Source organism: Buceros rhinoceros, unplaced genomic scaffold, assembly GCF_000710305.1.
Source record: "Buceros rhinoceros silvestris isolate BGI_N320 unplaced genomic scaffold, ASM71030v1 scaffold37698, whole genome shotgun sequence".
Lineage (NCBI taxonomy): Eukaryota > Metazoa > Chordata > Aves > Bucerotiformes > Bucerotidae > Buceros > Buceros rhinoceros.
In genome coordinates, this window is record NW_010428057.1 from 455 (window position 1) to 22,210 (window position 21,756).

The following is a 21,756-nucleotide window of genomic DNA, read 5'->3' on the forward strand; positions in this document are numbered from 1 at the left end:
CATCCATGTGTCCCTTCTTCATGTGTGTTTATCCCCATATGAGTGGCTGTTGGTCTCTGTATTTGAAGACTTAGTTGATTGCTCTGTCCAAAGTGAAAAGCATCTTTCTCTAAAATAGTACTTAAAATGCTTTATTTAAAGAAGTATCAAAAGTTCTTTTCTTGAGCTTTTGTTGTTTTGTTCGTTCAGTCCTATAGTTTGCTACCGCTTTATAACCTAAAAATTTTAGTTAATTGTTGTGATTTTCCTAGTTTAAGGACATCAGGGCAACTAATGTACAGCCTCTCAAATGAGTTTCAAGGTGCGCTGTATGGAAAGGACAAGAAAGAAATGTGCAAGGAAGTACTGAACAAATAATTATGCCATAGTGGAGCAAGGGAGGGAGAAGTGGAGAGCTGGCCCAGTGCAAACTCTGTGCCTCTGATGCCAGGATTACACTTGGAGGCTTTTGTGCCTCTCTCCATTTCGTGAGGCATGTTGCCAGGCAGAGCAGCAGTTAGTACGCCCATGGTGGGGTTTACTAGCTTCCACACCGTGTTTGGTGGCTTCTTAACTTCAGGATGAGGAATTAAAGTTTTTTACACAGCAGGTAGTGATTGCCGTTTACGGAAATTTTTTTGTAGCAAAAATCTAGCTTGGGATATGAGTATTCCAAATCAGTGTTGAAATGAGGGAGGCAGCACAGATGAAGTGTTGCTTACCAAGATAGAGTAGTAGCAGTAAAATGTCCATGTACAAAACCTAATACTGTTCCTGCTAATGCAGAGAAAAGCTAGCCTTGAATACATAGTGAGTGTGAGGGTTCCTTGGCTTCTTCCATTTTCTTCATACACTTTATTTTAAAGGTGACCTCTGATATGTGTATGCATGAGCTATTCTCACCTCCCGTTATGTCAAATGGGCTTGTGTCCATAATATATTTCCCTTCCCTGAGTGACGAGGAACAAATTTTTCATATTTTAGTGTTAAAATGCAACACTGACATGCAGCAGGACAAGCAAACAAGGAACCACCCGGTCTTACTGAGTAATTAAGTTTGAAGATGAATCTGCCTGTGTTTTTCAGTAGTGGCTGCCCATTTGTAAAACGCCATGAGGAGCTTTCTCTAAAATGCTGAAACATGATTTGTGTTCAATGGGAGTGTTCTTTGTCTTCCAGGGGACAATATCTATTTAAAAATAAACCTCCTGATGGGACTGCACCACCCAACTCCTTCTACAGAGCACTTTACCCCAAAATTATACAGGACATAGAGGTAAGAAACAGCTTCCAAGTGTGGTGGTGTTTGGTTGCGGGGTTTTTTTAATCTCCCTGGTTTATTCAGGATGCTGAAATTCTGAGAATACTTTGTTCTACTTAAATACTTCATTAAGTATGATGTGTCTCTGTTTGTCCAGAGTGTGTAGATCTGGGATAGTTCCATCAGATGCCAGGCTTCGCTACTGCTTTAGACAGGATGAGTTGGATTGTTCAGTGAGCTGTTTGCAGATGGAGTCTCTACACCTTCCACATCAGATGTCACAGCAGCAGCATACCATCTTGATCTTCTCTGTTCCATAGTACTTTGCTCAACCCAGTGCAGATGAGACCTATTAAATGTTATGGGGAGAAACCAGGAACTGAGCCAGAGAGAAAGTGAATTGCTAAAGACTGCAATCCCAAGTCCCAGGGAAGCGACTGAGCATGGTTGCCTTGTATCTAGTGTGAGCAAAATGCCAGTTCTGGCAGTTTCCTGATGGCAAACATGGTGCTCAGGCACCATTGTGGCACGATTGTGCAAGCACTTACCTAGAGCTCAACTGAGACTTTCTCTTCAGTTGTCTAGTCGTTGAGCCACAGGGGGTTAAAGGCGGGAGATCAAAAAAAGCTTTGAGGTCACTTCCCCCTCACCGTTCCAGATAATGCAGACAAGTTTAGCTGTGAAACATTTTCCAGGCTTTTATTACATGTGTTACTTGTTGTGGAAAGCAGTTATATCATTGTATGGGCCTGATAGCAGGAAAAAGTATGAAGGCAAGTATCTGCTGTCTTCTCAAACAATAAAAAAAGGGAAGATTGTGTCGTGCTTTGTTTTTTACTCCTGTCTTCTGTCTCTCCTCAAGACAATAGAGTCAAACTGGCGGTGCGGACGGCACAGTTTACAGAGGATCCACTGCCGAAGTGAGACAAGCAAAGGGGTTTATTGTTTACAGTATGATGATCAGAAGATAGTAAGTGGCCTACGAGACAATACTATTAAGGTGAGAAAGCACCTAAATGGCATACGAATGGCATGGAGATCCATCCCATAAATAACACTGTCCTAATTTCAGCTACACTTTCTCAATCTCTTGTTAGTAACCCAGCTGCCTCTTTCCCCCACCTTAGCTTATCTGGCAAGAGACCCTGTTTTCTTACAAAGAGACTTTGCTAGGAGATTTTTTGTCCATCAGTGATTATAGGCTGTGTAATTACCGTGCCCTGTACCCTGATGAGAAGAGTAATACCAGTGTTCGTAGTGAAGCCAGTAATATCCAAGCTGTTAATGTATTGCACCAAAGAGCCTGTAGAGTACTCTACAGATACCACTAAAGATGTTGCAACTGCATTGTGGGTGATGCGTTGTAGTCAAAACTAGACCAGTCAAACCAGTAAGTGCTGGACTTACTACTGAGCTGTCTGGGTTTGAATGTTTGCTGTCTTAGATCTGGGATAAGAATACGCTGGAATGCAAGCGAGTACTCACCGGACACACGGGTTCTGTCCTGTGCCTCCAGTATGATGAACGGGTGATCATTACTGGATCTTCAGACTCAACAGTCAGGTGTGTGGTCAAGATTTGCATGTTTCTGTTTGTTTGCCTCTAAGATTTTAGCCTTGCAAGCTGCTGAAATGATCTTTTCTTAAATACGTGCTGTTCAATCAGTTCCATGAAGTGGTTCGAGGTACGTGTTCAGGAACATACAGTCCTTGTTTATCAGATGTCCATGGAAATGACTGTCACAGAGAAATGCAAACCTAAGCAAAGGCCAGTCAAGGTCACGATGACTTAGGAAGACCATCTGGCATTTCAAGGTTTTGCATGTTTTAACACTCCCTCAGAACATTTTACATTCTCCCCAAGAATAACTTCTTAAAAGTTGGTTCAAGTTTTCAAAGCAAGTTTGAAGGTTTAATCATCTCTTTTCAGTTAATTTTAACAAATATGTTCGACTAGATCTCCTGTGACTTTTAATTAAATTTCAGCATGTTGTTTATTTTCACTCAATCTTTCTAACATTGCTTTCCTGCCAATCTCCAGCAAAAGTCTGGACACCTCAAGCCAGCACTTGTGGTGCATGTTGTGCAGATGTGAAGTCCACTGGACATGTTACAGGATCCCAGAGAGACTAGAATCTGCAGTGTAAATACAGGCACATATGAGTTAGTGAATTGCAAGACGAACTTGGATATGCAGGAGCAAGTCTGTCTTCTCCAAGTTGTTACATATTCTCTTCTTGGCAGAGTACAAACGATGCCCACAGAGTGAAGTTACAGACAATAGAAAGCTGTGTCAGTGGCCTTTTCGGGAGCTATTAGCATGTGTTCCTATGGCTGCAAGCTCCTCGTGGTTATCACCGTGCTTGCATGTGAACTACCACTGTTAAGCTGATAACCATTAAATTTAATTCCTGACGTGATGCATGTAGTCTTGTGGTGCTGCTAGGTTTTTGAGATCCTGTCATTAGTTCGGTATCCAGAATTTCGGCAACACTGCCTGCCCGGAGACGATGTGCAAACTGCACTGTGCTAAGCAGATCGCAAAAGGAGAAGCTGATGTTTGTAACAAGCACTATTCATCTTCCATATCAGGCCAGGCAGGCCAAATTGCAGACTGGCTACTTGCCCAGCTTCCCACTGTATCTATAAATGTTTGTGCAGACCCTAGAGGCACGTAGGATGCATCACTTTTATCCTTGGGTCTCCTCAGGAAGAGGGGCTTTATCCAATCAACAGTACAGATGGGCTCTTAATGCTTCTGAGATCTCAGGGATGCACTTGTCCAAAGAAGTCAGTAGGTCTCCAGCTCCTGTTCAGTTTGGCAACCCTGTCTGCAAACTGCTCATATGTTAATGGCTCAGGTCTTTAGTCTGTGGGGTGTTCTCCTTTGCATTTTGTAATTGGAATGTAGTTTTCTTCCTCATTTATAGGCCATAAGTTGATGCACTTCAGCCTCCTTAAGTTAGTAAATAAGACATTAGAAGTCTTTCTCACATTTTGCCTTTTCTTACTGCTCGCCTTATTAACAGGGGAAAGCTTTAACTTCTGCAGTGCCTGATGATACAGCTATTTTCTGCTCTCACATAGTGTGTCTGGGATACAGGTGTGATAGTGCCAGAAGAAATCTCTTTATGGAGGGTAAAAGAAGTTTGCCAACAGAATAGCCCAAAAGAAACATTTTTAAAGATTAAAATCTTAATTTCAAGTCCTAGAAGTTGTATACGAAGTCTTTGTCTAACTTAAATTATCTTTCAGCTGAAACAGTTGGTTCCAATAACATTAAATTGACATAAATGCTCTGTCTTAATTTGGGTATTCAGCACATTCCTGGAGCGTAGCTGTGTACCAGATGCACTGCAGGGTAAATGCAATTCATGGTGCAACTTGTGGCAAGTACTTGTATCTGTCTGAGAAGCATTATCTTGTCTTCTGCTTCTGTATAAATTACCATGTGAGTTGATAATCCTGTGAGAGATGTTAAAAATTAAACCTGTCACTGAACTTGTCATTGACTGGAACTGGAGTGCGTGGAAGGCTGAGGCAACTAGGAAACATCAGCTTTTAAGGCCATCAGTCTCATACCTTTCCTTGGCACTAAATTCCTTTAATTAAAAAAAGCTTTTTCCCTGGGTTATTTTGATGATGTTAACTGCATTGCAGGGCTTTGGGTTCCTGGATTGTCACTATGTATGCGTAATCAACAGGTTTATGTAATACATCTTTTAATGAACTATTTAATAGATATAGATATATATAACTTGTAGTGTTTGTTTCTCTGTTATTGCTAAAGAGTCAATTACCTCTTCCTGTCCCTCTTTCACTCTGCAGAAAATTCACTCTACAGTTTTTTAACTCTTCATTCTGGTTTGAAATTTGAAACTGCAGGGTATGGGACGTGAATGCAGGCGAGATGTTGAATACTCTGATTCACCACTGCGAAGCAGTACTGCACCTCCGCTTCAATAATGGCATGATGGTGACATGTTCCAAAGATCGTTCCATTGCTGTGTGGGACATGGCTTCACCAACAGACATCACCCTGAGAAGGGTGCTAGTAGGGCACCGAGCTGCCGTCAACGTAGTGGACTTTGATGACAAGTATATTGTATCAGCATCAGGTGACAGAACTATAAAGGTGAGGTGTTTCAGAGGCTTTTTATTTGCAGCTCTGGGGTATTTAATAACAAGGAACAGTGACCAGACAGGGAAGGTGGTCCTTGGCAGTTATTACACAGATCTTCCTTTAGAAGCAGTGTTGTTCTTGCTGCTTATTTGCACTTGTCCCTCCTCTACTGAGCTTGCACAGCTTGTTTACAGAGAGAGCTGTATGGCAAATCGGATCCAGGTACAGATGCAGTTGAAAAAGGACATTTTTCTGTGTTTCTCTTTCAACTTCACCACTTCCATAATCTGTTTCAGCATCAGTCATTCGTGCAATTGTGAGAGGGCTGCATGAGGGCAAAAGCGAAGGTGAGTGGATAGGAGTCACTTAAATGTGGCTGCTGTGACCCCAATATGCAGCATTAGAACTGAGGAAAATCGAGATGCTGTGTAGACTAAATCATCAGCCAAGAGTGCTAAAACCTGATTTTGGAAACTGATCTCATACAGTGTGGCAGAAGTGTTCTGTGTATGGTGACCCAAGCTCCTAACAGTTGCAGACTATAGTTACAAGTCATCGGAGGGGTAATTTTCCCAGCCTTAATGATCACATCTTCAGTGAAGAGCATTCTGGATGCACCTAAGTATCATGCAGATACCAGTTTTTGTTAGTCTCCACTTAATAATTTTGTCTCTATGTTGTTCCCTTCCCTGTTTCTGTCACAGGTATGGAACACTAGTACCTGCGAATTTGTGCGCACCTTAAATGGCCACAAACGAGGCATTGCGTGTCTGCAGTACAGAGACAGGCTAGTAGTGAGCGGCTCTTCAGATAATACTATCAGGTGAGAGACACACTCCCCGTTGCAGAATTCTCTGAAAGCACATTGTATGTGATTCCCTGGGATGTACAGAGGTTACACCCCTGAAGTGCTCTGTACCCTTGTCATCTTTGAAACATGCTTTCTTTGGTGTAGAACATTGGGAACTACTGAAAAGAGATATTAGAAGCCTGGTTTACTGTGTTGTCTTTCATCCTCTCTATCTCAAGAGTCCCATGCTAATCAACAAGTTGCATTGCTCTTACAATTCCGGTGTATGAAAGAGTTGGCAAGTACCACTTTGTGATGTCCTCTTGTGATATTTTAATTGGGCTGTGTGTCTAGTTAAAGGGGTCGGATTTGCAGTAAAAGGCATTTAATCCTCTACAGAAATCCTCCTGGGCTCTTGCCAAACTCTTCTTATGGCACTTGGCACCTGGTTAAGTTTGGAACAGCTGGTTTAGAGCATGAAGTTCAGTTTGCTGCCTTTTGCACTTCTCCAGCTGCCCTGGTTGCAATCTGAGATTTAAGTCCTTCTGGTATCATGAGCCAGGATTTCTCCCTACATCCTGCAGCTGCTGGAATAGGGATCTCTCACCAATCTTGGGATGTACGGAGCAAGTTTCAATAGTGGTCTACATGATGTAAGGAAATGGCTCTGTCATGCAAACAGGAATAGGAGCAACCTCCCTTTTGTTTTTGTCATAGCTTTAGATAATTGTCTGCCTTCTGAAGGCTGGACAGAGTAAGCAGAAACACTTCAATTTGCATGTCAGTAATAATTTCTGCTCAGTGAGAATGATTCGTGCTACTGTTTGCCTGTGGACTTCACTTGCAACACACTGCCTCTCTGTGCTTTGCATTCTGTAGGAAAATGGTGGTCTCTTGGTTGACATCACCAGGTCATTGTGCCAGGTTTTAGTATAGGGCTGTCTGAGAGCCTGACTAAGAGAGCTGGAAATTCAGTCTCTTAATCAGGGGAAAAAGTATTACAGGCGTTGTGTAAGAGTAGCACCACTTATACATGCACTTCAAATACAGAAAAATAACCCTCTGCAATTGTACTATGAAACTTGATCTCAGAGTACAAAATAGGTAAATATTACAGCAGTTAGTGAAGGATCTAAAATACGACTTGACATGCTAACAAAAATAAATGTCAAGATAGTGATAATGCTGAAGAGGAATACAGTTACTTTTATGCTTACATGGGACAAAATCCCTAGCTGACAGATAAATAGTGCTAGAATTTCAGGAATTTTGGCAGTGAATCTTAATGGAGGTCAAGTTTGGCAGCTGTGTGGTCTAGGCACGAGACTTACCTGGTCCCATTATTTTCTCCCAGCCATTAGCAGAGGGCACAAGTCAGTGGAAGAGTGACTAAGAAAGGGTGAGTTCATAAGTCATCTTCGTGGGTGGCTTGGTGCTTTGTGCGTTTGGTTTTAATCCAAGGTAAAATGCTGCCTCCTGATACAGAATTTGAAGCTCATTGTTCCTTCAGTTGCAGGGAAACTTTTTTTCCAAGAGATGACTCCGTGATTTTCAGTTGTGCAACAGCAAGCTTAAGGACATGTGAAGTAGCTGAGAAATCAGTATCTTTCATCTGCAGGGAGACTCCATGTATAAAAATTATATAGGTTTTGGTTTAGGCCAGAAATTTCAGCAGTGTAAGGGACACGACTACATAGACATCACTATCATTGTGCCTATTTCCATCTGGTAGAAACTGGTCTTTCAAGTTTAATCCAATCACTTCAGTATCTTAGCCTCTAGGGCCAAAATACTTAATTGCAACAGGCAAGCATGGTATATAATTAAAAAAAAAAAGAGGGGGACATTGGAAGTGGAGAATTTAGGTCAAGAAAATAGACCTTGGGTGAATTTTTAAATGACTGGTTGATTGGCCTATGTTTGTTCAACCTCCAGTGTTGCACGCATGGGGATCTGATACTGGGCTGTGTAGACATTCTCTCCAGGAGATGGACATTCAGGCTCATGTGCCTTCTGTACATCTTCCATCTCTGCCAGGACTACAAGGCAATTAAAGGCTGAGACAGTTGCAGACCTCCCTCTACTTTCAGAAGTTCTCCCAAGGCTGTAGGATGGAAGAATGGTAGTGTTTTTGACTGTGTACACTTCGTGGTGAATTTTTTCAGTTCTCAAGCCTTAGAGTAGTTCTCTTACTATTTGGTCCTTTGACTATTTAAAGAACTGGAAATTTCAGAAGGTTATTAAATCTGGGAGGTACCCTTGGCACCAATTCTGCTAGGAGATTCTTCTTTTACATAGCAGTTACCCCTTCTTTACATGAAGGCCCATTCCCCACATGGCTAAGGACATGATTGTCGCTTCTAACCCCATTCAAATTCAGATAAAACCTCGAACCAGGGCCTGAAAATACAGGCCTGAATTAGTGTGATGCAGAGCTGCTGGCAGTCTCAGGATTGATGGCAAGGAATGGAAACACATGGCACGGAAGTTCCTGGCACAAGATCACTCTTCAGACCTTTCTGCACCAGTTCATTTCTGGCATTGTCTGTCCTGTTTACAGTCCTTGAGAAACTTAATGCTCTCTGACCAGCCCGAGTGCCTTTGGCTGACCTTTGCCATGGAGCTGCTGGCTCTGACCTTGACTGGTGTGCTGGTACGCATGTGAAAACTATTGGGATCTTCAGAGATTCCTGAAAGATCACCTTAACGGATTGAAGAATCACCTTGTGCTCCTCATTGGCCTCAAACATGTGCATAGACAAATCGTTTCCCAGTTCTAATGACGAAGGAGTTCTGTTCATTCCTCTGTTGTCCAAAGTGAGAGCAGCTTGTTGTGGCAGGGCAGCTGCAATCGTTATCCACCAACCTTGGACACATGTTCTGGATCTGGATTATTCCCTGGGGGAATCAAATATAGGAGTAAAATATGTGGGGACCATTTATCTCTTTCTTTATCTGTCTCTCAAGGAAACGTGACCTGACCCTTCGGCAGCCGTGCTGCTTCAAGACGTGTCACCCAGAGAAATTCCACGAACCATTCATATTTCTTACTACTGTGACATTCATGTCAGGCTGAACGCTAATTGAATGAGCATTTAAGAACATTCGTGACTGCTTTCTGTCAGCTGTGAGTCAAGGAGCCGCAGCAGATACTGCTATTAAAAGATTCCTGTCTGAGCACAGCATGCCTCAGCCAGAGGTGGAACACTCTAAGCAATGCATGGCAAAGAATTTCACTTCTTGTAGGCAAATAATCTTTCTTTATCCATGGTAATTGGGAAACATGTCAAAGGTGTGAAAAGCAAATAGACTTGCTTCATACCTGTTTCAAGTATTTCTTAAATGTTTTTCAAGGTAGTAAGTAGAAAAAATTCTCCATGGTAAAATCCTTGACAAAGCCCTAACTTTGGGATATTTACAACTGAGAGAATAGCATATTGCTGGGTCTCTTACTGGGATACTGCATAGTCATTTTGGTTCCAAAACTTTTTTAAAATACTGGATTATTAGAAACAGTTCGCAGAGAGCCACAAGAATTATTTGAGAGGAAGAAGAAAATGCATTACAAAATAGTAAAAAGAGAGTGTCCATTTTAGCTTATACATAAGGTGGCTAGATTATAGAGTAGAGATACTTTCAATGGGAGAAATTACAAATAAAAAGAGCTTTTTAATTCTTCAGGGTGATTAACACCCATTCTTTAGGTGAAGGTAGTTTCACCACTGTGCTGATGTCTTAATTTGTCTGATGGTGGTCTCCAAATCAGATATAGGCATGTAGGGGTTCAGAAAGGGGCATGTGCCCTGTGAAGGTCGTCTTACCCATTGGAACAAGCTGCCAAGGAGATTGGTAAGTCTCCCGTCTTAAAATCAAGGCAGGATACTTTTATGAAAAACCGGCTTCAATAAAATAAAGTTATGAGTCTCACTGCGAAGATAACTGGGAGATATCCTGTGTTACTAGAGCAGTAGATATTAGACACAACTGGTCTTAAAATTTTTGGATCTCTGACTCATTTCCCGTGTGATACTGAAACATAACAGGGTCATGTTGAAAACCATGTGTCCACTTAACAGTAGGAAAAGGAGTGATGAATGTAGTTTGTTTCTTCTTTGTTGTTTCGTCATAATCTTTATTTCCAAGTTTCTGTTAACTATAAACAAAGACCAAATGTTTTGTTGCGATGATCAGATATCAAAAATTCTTAGTGCTACTTTGTTCTTTCTTCCAGGTTGTGGGATATCGAGTGTGGGGCATGTTTACGAGTACTGGAAGGCCATGAAGAGTTAGTGAGATGCATACGCTTTGATAACAAGAGGATAGTCAGTGGGGCATATGATGGGTGAGGCTGTCAGTGTGGTCAATACCTTGCATCTTCCTGTCTGTCTTCAGTGTCTAACATCCCGCTTAGCTGTATCTTCCTTATAAATGCTAGGCTCCTTGTCTGTCATACCAAAAGGACCTTTTGGTGGCCAGTAAATAAGGACCATGCTACGAAGCATACCTTTTTTTTTTTTTCTTCTTTTGAAATAAGTCCATGTGTTTTGATGTGTGTGGTCCAGTTCTTCAGCTTGTAAGAATATCTGACTGAATCAACCTGAAACCTCTTCTAGCTGAACCACTTTCAAGAACAACCTTTCCCATCTGTGGTTAGGTCTTCTGGACCATTTGCCATTACAGACTAGGTGTCTCAATTCCCGTATGTTTCTGTTAGTTATTGCCACCTGCTTTTTATGTGTTATACTTTGATGGCAGTATATTTTTTCTTCCATTAAGCTCTGTAAGGTTTTCAAAGGGGAAATGCAAGAACCAGGACTCAAGAGCAGAAGGATTGCTGTAATTTTCCTTGAATGGGTGTATCAGCTAAGCTGTACTAACAGTTAATTTTTTTCTGTGAGCATTTGCTCTTTTCTCTTTAACAGAGCTGTGTGGTTTGTCTAATTTTTTGCTACTAGGAAAATTAAAGTATGGGATCTTGTGGCTGCTTTGGACCCCCGTGCGCCAGCAGGGACCCTCTGCTTGCGAACCCTTGTGGTAAGAGCTTTTGGTAGGGGTGTTGGAGGGGTCAGAAAAGTGTGCTCTATCCAGGCTGTGTCAAGACATGAGAACTCAAGTCAGCTTAGCCCCAGTCTGCAGGATCTAGAAATCATTTCTAAGGGTCTGGCTTTTTTAGGTGTCCAACTCTTTTTTTAATGTTGCAAGCTATAAAGCATTGAAAGTTAGAACCTGTGGAGTTTTCACTCACTTTTTAACAGTTTTGTTCTGTGATTTGAAGTTAATAACTAAATCCATCTTCGAGATTTGTCCTTCTTGGAATCCATATACCATTGGGTTTACTTTAAGCTGTGTGTACTTGATGATGTAGTAGTAAGTTATCTGAATTGTTGACTTGAAATTTCTTAAAGTAGTACATTCCACATTTGACGAACAAGAACAAAAACACCCTTGAGATTTCTTTTAACTGTTTTTTGGGTGTTTAAAGAAAAAGCAGATAAGGACCCCAACAGACAGTGAAATTATCTCATCCTTAAACAGCAACTATTACTTTCATGCCATCCATTGGTATTTATTGCAGGTCTGATGATAGTGTGGTTAAAACGTCGTTGTGTGAGTTAACAGCATTCACAGTCATGCTTAGTAGTGGCTCTGCACTGATTTTGAAACAATGAGGGAAAGTTTTGAGAAAAATGCCAGTACAGCCGAGGCCACGGGATGATTCCTATAAGCATTCCTCCATCACGTTCACCCCAAAAAAACTTGCACTGTTGCTGGAGATAAAGAAAGATTTCTATCCGGTACAAATTTCTTGTTGAAAAAGAACTACTAAGTGAATTTATTTTTTAGCTAAGGGGTGTTTGGGCAGTGTTTGGGTTGGTGTTCATCAGGCCTTTTCCTGCTGTGGCATGTGACTGTAGTCTGTGCTATAAACCAAGATCAGACGGAGGCTGTCTTACTCTCTGACAGTGTGGTTACCCCTCAGCAGCTGAGCTGTGCTGGCTGATCTTCTGCATGCTCATGGACCACCTGAATTGCTGCTGTTTCCTCTAGGTTCCACTGAAGTATTTCGCTTTGCGTTTGGTGCAGTATGAAGGGTACTGAGACTCCGCTGATAAGCAGTAGATCATTAAGCCGTGCTAACTCTTTTCCAATCATGTATTTGGACCATAAGCTGCAGACTAAGAGTCTGTGAGAGCCTTGGATGCCTGCGGGATGAAAAACCTTCTTGTTAGCCAAATAAAACTGCAAATTTTCATGGCTGTAATCCAGAAAAACCCTTTGCCATTGGCCACCCAGTTCCAAAATATGGAACAGTTCCGTGCCCATGAGCATGTATCCTGAGAGTCTTAGACTTCTGCTTGGTATCAGTAGTGTTCCTGCTCCAGCCTGAGACAAATGTGTGCCTAGTAACCTGTAAACTTAATTTAACTGGTGTGATTTCCTCTGCATTTTCCAGCAGTGGACAGCCAAAGTGCCCCAGCTAATTATATTATAAATCAGAAGCGGTGGGATGGAAACACTGTAGGAATCTCAACACTCATAAATCCCCATTTGATAGCGATGGAGGGGACCAAAGGAGGGGGGCCAGAGGAAGCCCTTGTAGTGTTTTTAGGACTTTTCATGTTTATGACAACAGAGCATCCTTATACCTGCTTACCCATGGTTTGCTGATTTTTTTTCTCTTTCCTCGGCCTCCAAAATTAAACCTGGCTGCACAATGAACATTGTGAGTCTCCTGCTGCTCGTGTTCAATTTTCAAACAGTAGGAGGAAAGTGCACAGATAGCAAATGCTCGCTGTGTGCCAGGTCCCTTCCAGTTTTGTCTTCCATTAGCTGGAACAGTGGCCATATGAATGTGACAGAAGCTTTCCAGGCACAGAATAAACACACAGTTCAGCTTTCCTTAGGAGCTGAATACTCCAGGTCTTCATGGCCTCAACTTAGGGTGTGCATTCTGCTTACTGCCACTGCAACAGCAAAGGGCAGGTGCTACGTGGAACTTCTAGGGCAACCCTACTTAGCCCACAGTGACTAGGAGAAAAACAGAGTTTTGGAAACAGTTTTTTGGAAGTACATGTCTCTCTCTGTGTTTCTGTGAGCAATCTTTCAGTGGATCTGACTGTCGTGCTGATATATTTTAGCAAGAACTTCTTTACTTCACTGCTACAGCACAGACTCTAGAAAAACATTTCTTTTTGGAGTAGTTGAGAAGACAGAAACCCATGAGGGGTTTCTAAGACAGATTCAAGTTATAATTAGAAGATCAAAAAGGTTCCAATGATTACATCTTTTTTAAAATTTATATTAAAAATAGTATTCTGACTTCTCTGTGTGTGTATTTTCAGTTAATTTTAAGATTCAGAGATTCACTTAAAAGCAGCTGTAGCACTTTGCAAACCAGGATGTCTTTCTGTAGTCCTGTGCCATAAGACAGAGGCTTCCCATTTAGTAGCTAACAATTCTCTTTTGTCTAAATGTTTGAGAAACCTGTATTTTCGGTATGAGGTTATTTTAAGACATGTTTTTTTCCTGACCCTAAGCCTCTTACAACATGTGAGCACTAAAGAGAAAAAAGTATTAATGAAAGAGATAGGGCTCACTCTAGTTGCATGGTTTCTGTTCCCTTCTGACCGAGGAGGAGGCCACTGCTCACTCATGTAGCGATGTAAGCCCCAAGAAAAAATAGGCCACACGAAAGGGAAAGCATAGTGGATTTTCTGTGATATCCAGGATCTTGCCATTATCCCCTGTTAATTACAGTCTGAACTCTTGCCAAGTTGTCATGCCATTTCCACTCAGCCGCAGAGCAGAATGCAAACTGCCTATAAAGAATGCCCTTTCTAGTTCATATTTTTAGAACTGCTTAAGAGGAATTACTACTGTCACTGGACTTTACAGCAGGCTCCTTAGTGTCCTCCAGGATTAACCTCTTTCCTCTTCACCAGTGGCAACGGTGCTAAGTCTTGAATGCAGAGTTCTCACCTCTCCCCCTGTAATCTGCTGCATCTGGAAATGCTGTGATTTTGGGAAAGGGTTTTGCCGTGAAACAAGGAAGGCAGTGCTCCAGTCAGCCTCACCAGACTCAATTATGTGGTGGAGGGAGCTTGGATTGATCTGCAGAGTGCGTCTCCAATATTGGGATTTAAGGAGTCACAGGATAACTGTACTATAAACTTCCTGCGAGCCAAGTACTTAGACATGGCAAATCCTTTTCACGGAAAGAGGGCTTAATTTCCGCTATGTGATGGTGATGCACAGTGAGTCACGTGGGGTTTACTGAGGAATGAATGTAATGCTAGAATCCAAGCCCGAGTTCATATTCTCTGCTCCATCCCAGGCACCAGCGAGTTTGAGAAGTAATGTGCTGTGTCTCCCACTTGCATTTAGGAACATTCTGGAAGAGTCTTTCGCCTTCAGTTTGATGAGTTCCAGATCGTCAGCAGCTCACATGATGACACCATCCTTATCTGGGATTTTCTGAATGACCCAGCTGCCCAAGCAGAATCCACTCGTTCCCCGTCCAGAACATACACCTACATCTCAAGATAAATAACACTACACTGTACCTCACACTTGCACAGGTAAAAAAAAAAAAAAATTAAAGATAAAATTAAGCTGAAAAGGTGTTACTGGATGTAGGTTGAGCATGCTGTTTGAATAACTGGCTGGGTCTATTGGTATTTCTCATCTTGGTTGGACAGTAATTACAGTGTACTGTAAAAGGACAGGAATGGTTTTGATACCTTAGAATAGGGATTTTATTTTGGGATTTGTGGCATGTGATGCCTGTGAGTTCCTCTGGAGAACTCCTCCTCTTCTGTCCATCATCATCAATAATTAGATCAGCTATCACTGCTGTCCAGAAGGAAGAAGGGTTTCTGCAGAGCGAGTAGAGCAGCTGCTGCCTAACAAGGGAATGCAGATGGCCTGACCCTGGGCAGTTGTCATCAGGCAGGAGGGTTTTGCCAAGAAGCGTCAGCTTTATTCCCTCCCTCTGAAGTGGTGACTGTTCTTCTCACTCTGCAGCAAGCTGATTCAAGAGAACAGTTTTGTTAGGGGAGGAGACACTGAGGCACAAGCCCAGGCGAATATAACTGAGATGCACCAACGTGCACAATAACTTACTGACAGGGCCTAGCACTTGTTCTCTCTAGCATAGCACAGGTGTTAAATTGTTCATGTCAAAGCCTGGCTTCGCTCATCACCTTGACCTCTTGTCTTGGCCAGTGTGGAGAGGATGTAACGTTTCATGTGTTTGGGTCATTTGTAGAGTGGGTTCGATGTATACATGAGTGGAGTGGGATAGCATGATTGCCCACTTTGGTGGGTACATGCATAATTACTGTTAATAGCTTGAGCAGAACAGCAGAGGAGTTGACAGGCTTCTGCAAGGGGGTGTCCACAGTGACAGTTTCTCATGAAAATGCTCTGTCATGAAGCATATCCTATATCTTGTCTATGTGATTTGTGATGCTCCAGAGCTGTCAGATCAGCTGTCTGGATTCTCTCAAGCACTCTGGTCAGTCACATGTTCTTTTAAATCATTAAAAGGTTTAGTACGAATGGAGTTTGTTTGGTTTGTTCTGTTTTTTGTTTTCAGGACCCATTTAAGCTGCAGTATTTAAATTATCTGCCAATGCCAGGACAAAAGAACTATCCACGTAACCAATACTTGCTGAAGAGAGAGGCTCTCAGACTCATTTCTGGAACAAAGTTGGCATGCGGTTGATCTCAGACAGGGTCTACTCAGCGCGGCTGACTGCTAAAGTGCTGCTATATCAGAAGATGACTTTTATCTTTCATGAACAGTTAACATTTTTAAACCTTCCCACCCCTTTCCTCCCTCATACCCCTCTTCCTGTTCACTCCTGTTCCCTTTACCCTGTTTGGTTCCCCTCCAAACCCAGTCACAGATGTCCTATGAATATATTTAAGATGTTGCCAGAATGTGTTGCTTTGCTATTAAGCAGAAGACTTACAGTCACAGTGCATCCTGCTGAGAGTCACTTCAGGGTGGGTGGGAGGGTGCATGGGGAGGAGGCTGCTACTCTCAAACTGAAATCAATATCCATTTCTAGGCCTTTGAAAAAGCATTCAGCTCTGAAGAGCAACTGAAACACTTAAAACAGCCAGACCAGCCCCCACTCGCCCACCTCCCCCACCTCAACTTCCCTGTGGCTTTTGGCTATTCTGACTGCAGACCTATTTTTTGTGGAGAGAGGACCCTTGAAATTTGACTATTATGAGCCAAATCCATCTCTTTCCTCTCCTGCCTGCTAAGCTAACCCTTTGGAAGCTGGATGTGTATTGTAGTCTCCTTTAACATCTGCTTGCTAGTCAATGAAAAGTTAAACTCTCTTCTGCTGAAGTCCCAAGCATGATGGACTGGGGCTGAGATCCCGTCCACCTGGCCCCAGGTGAAATGTTGGCCTAGGGCAGTATTTCATTTGCAGAGGGATTGTCTGTACCATCTTTTTCCTGCTGTTCTTGCTGAAGATGGTGTGTTGCTGATGGCTGATCAATCATTCTGCAAATTGAAGGAAGTTTGAGGCTGAGGTGAGGAGAAAAGCTGGACATTGTTCATTTCTTTCCATGCTGTCTCCTCTTAGAGAGGCTGTAGTTAGGTGCTGGAAGAGGGAGTTGCTCAAAACCTTGTGGAGCTCTCAAGATCAGGCCACCCTAGAGTGGAGACAGTACACAAACATTCTGGCCATGACAGTAAGACTTTGCTCACATGAATGAGCAAACACACAGTCCCCTGGTGATGTCAGGTGGGTAAAACAAGTATGGCTGTGAGTACAGTCAGTACAGTTAGCAGTGGCTCCAGGCCAGTTCTGCAGCATTTCTTGGGCTACCTTTGCTAGAAAGCCATCAGAGGGAGAGCCTTTGGTGTGCTTCTCTAACCCGTGTGCGTGCTGCATTGCAGTTTGGGGATGCAGGCTGGTTACTCCCTTTGCTGATAGCTGAGCTGGATCTTTGCTTTCTAGCAGAGGCTTTTGTAAATTGCCATTGTTTAGAAGATAAAAATATCCCTAAAGAGGAGGGACATGAGAAACAATTCTGCATGTCTCTGAACTAGGCAGAGAGGTCTAGAGGGAAACAGCCCTTTCTACAGAGCTGGAAGGAATTGCAGCAGGCCTGCATTTAGATAAGGAAAGACTGTGTAAATTGGTCCCTGGCCATTCCAGGTTTAGGCACGGATCTTCCACTGTAGGTCTTGATAACCCCCCTACCTTAGTGGAGAGTTGCTCCACTTCCACAGTAGGAAATTGGGGTCTCTGACTCCAGCCCTTGGCTGGAGAGGTTTTGAAACAGGCTTTGTCAACACCCTCTGATATTGGAACTTGGCAGATGGGAAATTATTTTGAGCTATTCTCATCAACTTCACTTTGCTGGGGAAGCAGTTGCATTGTTTCTAATTGCTTGGGATGCCCTTTTTCCACCAATGGAATTTGGCAAGGAGCTGGGCCAAGAGTCCCCAAAATGCAGTCCAGAGGGCTTAAATCATTTTGGTGACAGCTAAGATATACAAGGCAGCAATGGAGTTATGGAGGAAGGGAAAGCTGGTGCTTGGGGAGTACCTAGTGCATGTGGGTAGCAGTGTTGAGCACTCAGCTCCTTGTATTTTCATTGAGCCTAGAGACTACATCAGTTCTAAAGAGCATCTCAGAGCATGTGGTGACACTCCTGTTACTGTGAAAGAGTCAAACAGGTTAACAACTCAACTTTCTTCAGGTAACACTGGCAGCGTGACTTAGCTCTGCAGAGTCATAGAAGTTCTGAGTCACAATGATAAGTTCATCCATAACTAACGTTGGCACTACTTTTAAGTCTAGGAAGGCTGGTTTGGATTTCAGGCAACTCTGCATATCAGATGTACTGCAGTCCCAAAGCCAGAGCGGCAAGGGAGCAGAGAGAATCAAAGTTTACACCCCAGACTTCACTGAGTTGAAGTTTCAAGTCTTATTCTTAATGTTATTTGAACACTGTTCCTCTAAGTTCAGTTATTACAAGGTCTTCAGCATGGTTGCCTGTCAGCAGGGGCTGCAGATTTAGTAGTTTTTTCCTCAGTTTGGTCATCCTCTGTCTTTTACATTTAGGTTATTGTAGAAAACAACCATCTGTTACTCCAGCCTCTGTAGGCTGCAGAACTTCCTGATATTTTAATTGCGTCTTTGTGGCAAACATGCACAAGGATGCATTTTATTTTGCTAGTTGAGAGAATTTGGGAGAACCAGAAGACTGGCTGGCCAAACACAGAGACAACACCGTTAAAGATTGTCCTTGGTTGTCATAGCGCTGCAGCTCCATGCTGCTATTCTGTAACTTCTAAGCACTGTTGGATCTTCAAGTGGTACCATAGTTTGAACTCTGCTGTATAGAGCTGTTTAAGGTACAGTTAGTGAGCAACAGCCAAAATTAATTTTTGGCATGGGGTAAGAATGGTGTCTTACCCTCAGAAAGGGACTGTGTCTGGGTACTGCATACAGAACCACAGAAAGGAGGATTCTGACCCCACTCCCCGAGCTGTACAAATTTTCTGATAGCTAAGAAGGAAACTGAAGTTAAACTGATCTAACTTGAACTTGAAACTGCCACAGCCTGACATTTGGTGGTGTTCATTGTGCACCTAGTGAGGAGCAATCTGGTAAGTAGATCTCCCCATGTCAGAAGAAAGTGGCTTTTTCAAACTCCCCCCACCACCTTAGGTTATGTGTGCGCGTGTGTGTGAGAGAGAGTGCATGTGAGAGAGGTTTCAGCATGAACTGGATGGATAATCCCTCAGCCAGATTGGAGTCATTGCAGAGTTTATAATGAAAAGAACATGCCTGCTGAAAGGAGATAAAAAAGGACTGGAAGTGTCTGTGGGCTTTAAGTGTTGCACATTGCTTTGAAATTAAATTAAATACCTCTGCTGCATAGAGATCGGCACTTCTCCCACAAGTAGGAAGCTCACAGTAGCCTTCCCCCTTGGACTATGGGATGGAGAGTACTGGAGGTGTGGGACATTCAGAGCAGGACAATCTGGTATGGCCACACCGTCTCCTGCTTGTGACTCCTTTGCAATAGGGCACAGTTTTGCTGCAAATATTTCTCATCCTCAGAGGAATACAGCTTGCTTGAAAATATGCAAATAGAAAATGGCATAAAAGAATTTGCAGCAAGAAAACTTCTGTGGCTGTCTCCTCTGGAGCAGCTCCCTCTTCTCCCCATTAATGTTCAGGGACAGACACATCCACTGTTGGAACGGAAGGATTCAGGTGACAAGTTGAGAAGTCTGTTATCTTCAGAAATGCTGAAATGCTTTACACTTGTTTCTAAACTGGAAGCTGACTTGGACCATCATGCTCTACCTACCCGCCTCCTGCTCCAAAGGATCCTTTTTTTTTTCTTTTTTTTTTTTGAACACTGAAAAAGCTGGAGAGTATAATGCGCATTTCTCCACTCCCAGGAATGTGTTTCCTGTCCCTGCCACATGTTCCTTTCTCAGTCTGAGCAGAGCTCTGGGCTTGGTTCTGAGGATTTTGGCATCCCATGTCCGATGGGAAGCACATCTCCAGGTTGGGCTCTTTGCCTAACTTTGTTAGCTTCCTTTAACACCATTTTGGATATGCCCTTGTGGACTATGATTCCTAAATTTGCTTGTTGGGGTAGTATTTTGCGTTTGATAAATCACCAGTACTAGCAGCTCTTCCTAGCTAGAGAAGCAGGTAAGAAGCAGCAGCCAGCCTTCCTACTGCAGGCTTGCTCCTAATTGTGGGAGGAAGAGAAGGAAGGTTGAAAGCTAGGAGGAGTTGCAGGGATGGAGATGGATCTCTTCAGAAGTGGGGACAATGCTGAAAATAGTTCTCATAGCTTGTGTAGTTGGCTCAGAAGAATAGAGGTTTTCTATGAGAACATCAAAAGTCATCAGGAGGTAATCAAGTAAAGCCTCCAGCTGTTGAACTTGTCAGTTAGTTGATACCCCTCTTAGATTGCACTGGGGGCATGAGGAGAAGGGAATGGTCTAAACTACACTTGCCAAGAGAAAAATGAACTTTGCCAGGGTCTCCAAGTGGCATGCATGATGCATCTGACATGCTGAGCCTTGCCCTACGGTTATTCACCCTGAAGCAATAAGCAGCAGCTTCCCAGAAAGAGGGGGAGTACAGCAAGTGACCCAGCTGTCCCCAAAAGAGGTCTCCATATGAAATCCCTCTGTCCTCCTGCCAGCATATCCCTACTGGGTTGATTGGCATGAGGGGGCCACAGTCCTTCTGTCCCCACTTTTAATTCAGAGACTCACGGAAGCAGCTGGTCCCTTGGGTGCTGTTCTTCTCCACTGCCCCAGCAGTGGGTTGAGAGGAACACCTGCCTGCTGAGGCTGAGCGTTTGACTTCTCCTCCTTTCCCCCCACCCTATTTTTTTTAAATGAGGTGTAGCCAAGCTGCAGTCAAATTCCCAAAGCATCTCTCCCAGCGTGAGCCTTGGCACACTGCCAGAATAAATTGTCCTTTGTCTTGTCAGAAAACTCCTCCCATGACTTTGTGCTTGTTCCCAAAGACTGCTGGGCTTCTACGTTTGTTGTCCAGCAGATATCCAGTGGGAGTTGGCAGCCCTGGTTAATCCTTAGTGATACTGTGGATCCCCCCTGTGTTGTGGATGCCCCCTCCCTGGAAGTGTTTAAAGCCAGGTTGAATGGGCCTTTGAGCAACCTGGTGACCCTGCCTGTGGCAGGGGAGCTGGAACTAGGTGGTCTTTAAGATCCCTTCCAACCCAAGCCATTCTGTGTTAAGCTGATATTCTCAAAATCAGAAGGATGCTGATGTGCACGAACGTACGAGAATCCCTTAAGACATTCTAGCCAACTCCTAAGTAAGTCCCTTTTTTTAGTAGCTTGTCACCCTAAAAGATACCCTCATTTCTGCTCAAGCAGGAGCCAAATGCATCTGTGGCCAGAAAATCAGCATGAAATACCAGTCTTCATCACAGAGCAGCTCTGCTCGAACCAGTGTGGCAAATAACAATTTGTTGCCTTTACAGGCAAAGTGTCTTTTTATCTGCTGGCACTCGCGCACTGTGTTATGACTGAGCAAAGCTCCACGTGCAGGAGGAAGGCAGGCCAGCCTGTCCCGGGCTGTTTGCAGTGGCTTTTACAAGGAGCTAGCTGAGAATTCTAGGGCAATTTAATGTGAAAATCTGGAGCTGCTTTTGAGCGTAAAGCTTTGCTTTCGGCTACTTTGTCTTGATCAAGCGAGGCATTGCAGGGCTCAGCCTAGCCAGTGTTAGCATGGCAGAAAAATCATGTGGACCTCAGCAAAGTGTAACAGATCCCATTTCTCCCAGTCATTTTGCATCACTGCGTTCAGGAGAGCTGCATGCCTGCCAGACCAGCCTGTGCTGCATCACTCCTGCCTGCTCAGGCCGAGGTGGGCGTGGAAGTGGGAGAGGTGAGAAAGAACATGGTTTCTCCAGAGTTTTCTGTTTGTTACTCTGCTATATTTGTTATCTGGATTCTTAAGTAATGAGTGCTTTGAATTTTGTGATTATGTTACGGTGATGTGTAGTTAATGTACTAATGTTCACTTGAGCTAGGATCATGGTAACAGTGTGGTTTTGTTTTGTT

The 21,756-nt window shown here is 43.2% G+C and overlaps 1 protein-coding gene across 1 annotated transcript; it reads left to right on the plus strand.

The window, feature by feature from the left end:
• Positions 1 to 1,158: 1,158 nt before the first annotated feature.
• LOC104488256 (F-box/WD repeat-containing protein 1A) lies at positions 1,159 to 15,981 on the plus strand (the record flags this gene model as incomplete). Its single annotated transcript, XM_010142141.1, has 9 exons — positions 1,159 to 1,255; positions 2,103 to 2,240; positions 2,685 to 2,803; positions 5,125 to 5,374; positions 6,067 to 6,185; positions 10,384 to 10,494; positions 11,108 to 11,186; positions 14,538 to 14,731; positions 15,751 to 15,981. Coding segments are annotated over 8 exons (1,075 nt in total), but the record flags the coding sequence as incomplete, so codon positions are not given.
• Positions 15,982 to 21,756: the final 5,775 nt, after the last annotated feature.